The sequence below is a fragment of the Mesitornis unicolor genome, unplaced genomic scaffold (genome assembly GCF_000695765.1).
Source record: "Mesitornis unicolor isolate BGI_N332 unplaced genomic scaffold, ASM69576v1 scaffold26907, whole genome shotgun sequence".
In the NCBI taxonomy this organism is placed as follows: domain Eukaryota; kingdom Metazoa; phylum Chordata; class Aves; order Mesitornithiformes; family Mesitornithidae; genus Mesitornis; species Mesitornis unicolor.
In genome coordinates, this window is record NW_010197485.1 from 8,063 (window position 1) to 10,133 (window position 2,071).

A 2,071-nucleotide genomic window follows, 5' to 3' on the forward strand; every position below is an offset into this window, starting at 1 on the left:
ATTATATCTGCACCAATTCACTGTTAGTGCTTTAGTGTCTTAAGTCTAAAGTTATCTTGGAGCCATATGAGATGAACAGTAATGCATTTCACCTTACATGCAAGTTACAGTTTTCACCCAAAATTTGACTTTATGTTGTAATAGGCACATTTGCATTGTCTTCTGTTTTTCTGTGCAGTCTGTGTTTGCAGGTTATATTTTTAACATTACAATCCTTAATAATTGTTGCTTAATCCTCCAGCTTCTTCTCCAAATCTTGTTTTGTTTTCTTGTTGTGGTTTGCTTTGTTGTTTGTTTTTGGTTTTTTTTTTCCCCCATGCAATTTGGAGTTGTTTTGGGTGCACAAGGAGTCTAGAAATGCGTTCTTTGCCTTTCTGAGCAGCATGTGAGAGCATAAAGAACGTCCTTGTTCAGGGTGATCCCCTGGAGCCAAAAGGGGACGTGTTCCTTGACACTGCTGCAGCTCACACACAGCCGGGAGCGCACCTGCAGGCTTTGAGGGTAGCAGGTCCTCCTCGCAAGTCACACTGTACTGTAATGAGCTCAACCAGTTTCTCTGCAGAAATCAGCACAAACAGCTTTGCAGATTTCTCTGAGCATCTGTGCTTGTCCTTTTTCTCTCCTTTTGCATTTTGATTTTGCTGACTGAGCGCTTTCATAACAGTCTAGTAACATTTATTGCCTCTACCCCCATCCCACTCTCTTCTCTTTTCCAGAATGGAGTCTACAGAAAAATGTGAAGTAGTAATTCAACATTTTAATGGCAAATATCTGAAAACCCCACCCGGTCTACCAGGTAAGTCTAGCCATCATTATGAAATCTAAAATTCGCTTAAGAATTTAGAATACAGAAATGCTGGTATTTGTGTTGAGAGTGGCTTATATTACTGGCCCTCCTAAGAGGGTGTATGACATCCCTGGCTGAAACCTATCCTTTATGACCCATAGCAACTTCTTCCTTGCCAAAGTTTGTATTATTCGAGCATTTATGTTTGACAGCAGTAAAATTAATTACCTATAAACATCACATTGTCTTACTGTGTCTTTTCCTTTTAAATGCAAATATTGTTCATGATTTTTTACCAAGTAGAACAAAGCCATAAAAGTAAATGCTGGTGCTTTTCTAACAAGCTAGGTATATAACTAGATCAACAGCTGTGTTATAGGTTATAAAATAGCCAGGATTTCAGCTTGTAGTAACTTTGTATTCTTTACAGTTACTAGTTAGTGTTACTTGTTACAGTAACTGAGGATATTTCAAGGAATACAGGAAGGATTAAGAAGGATATAGGAAGTGATCTTATACCATTTGTAGTTTAACTTAATTAAATCCTGCTATTTTCTGACAATAGCAGTAGGAGACATTCATTGGTGTGTCCATGCCACATGGAAAGCCAAGTTCCCTCCAGTATCTTGCTTTTGAAATCTTCAGCTGTCATCTATGTGGCCATCAGCTGTGCCAGTTTAGTGATCAGTTGCCTGATTCTTAGTGCTTGACAAGAACTCCCCGAGGCCACAAATCTGCAAAGATTTCTCCCTCAGATTTCTGAAAAGGTACCTTCAATGAGAAGGAAATCTTTGCAAGTACTGTGTCCTAAGTTTTTTGTTTTTTGTTTTTTTTTTTTCTTTATAACATCCATTTAACTATTTCCTTTTTTGGTACTTTCATTAAATTCCCCCTTATTCATTGCCTGATTCTTTAGGCAGAAGATGCACTAAATACTCTAATTAAAAGAGAGCCATCTGCACAGCTACTGTGTACAGTAATTGAATGCTGCAATATACATATAAATTTTAGTCAGATCACCTTCATGAAAGGGTATAAAACTTTTAGTGCAAGCTGGAGGACTCCATGAATTTCTTTTTCAAAAGTAGTCACTGAGAATTTCTCTCAACACCAACTAGGGAAGCACACCACCAACTTCATGAAGTACAACAGACTTGGCTTGCATAGAACAGTGGGCAAAGCAACATAGGCAGAAACCTTAAGCCCTAGCCATTCCTTTCTGTATGCATACATTGAGTTCCAGTAGTAATCTGTTTAATATCATAGCAACACCCAATGGAAAGA

At 38.1% G+C, this 2,071-nt stretch overlaps 1 protein-coding gene across 1 annotated transcript in view; it reads left to right on the top strand.

Moving 5' to 3' along the window:
- Positions 1–713: 713 nt before the first annotated feature.
- LOC104544071 (RNA-binding motif, single-stranded-interacting protein 3) overlaps positions 714–2,071 on the top strand; it is a 105,659-nt gene continuing 104,301 nt past the window's right edge. The window contains exon 1 of the mRNA XM_010188823.1: positions 714–796. Coding sequence (XP_010187125.1) covers positions 718–796 — 79 coding nt within the window. The 5' untranslated portion in view covers positions 714–717. The remainder of the gene's footprint in view (positions 797–2,071) is intronic.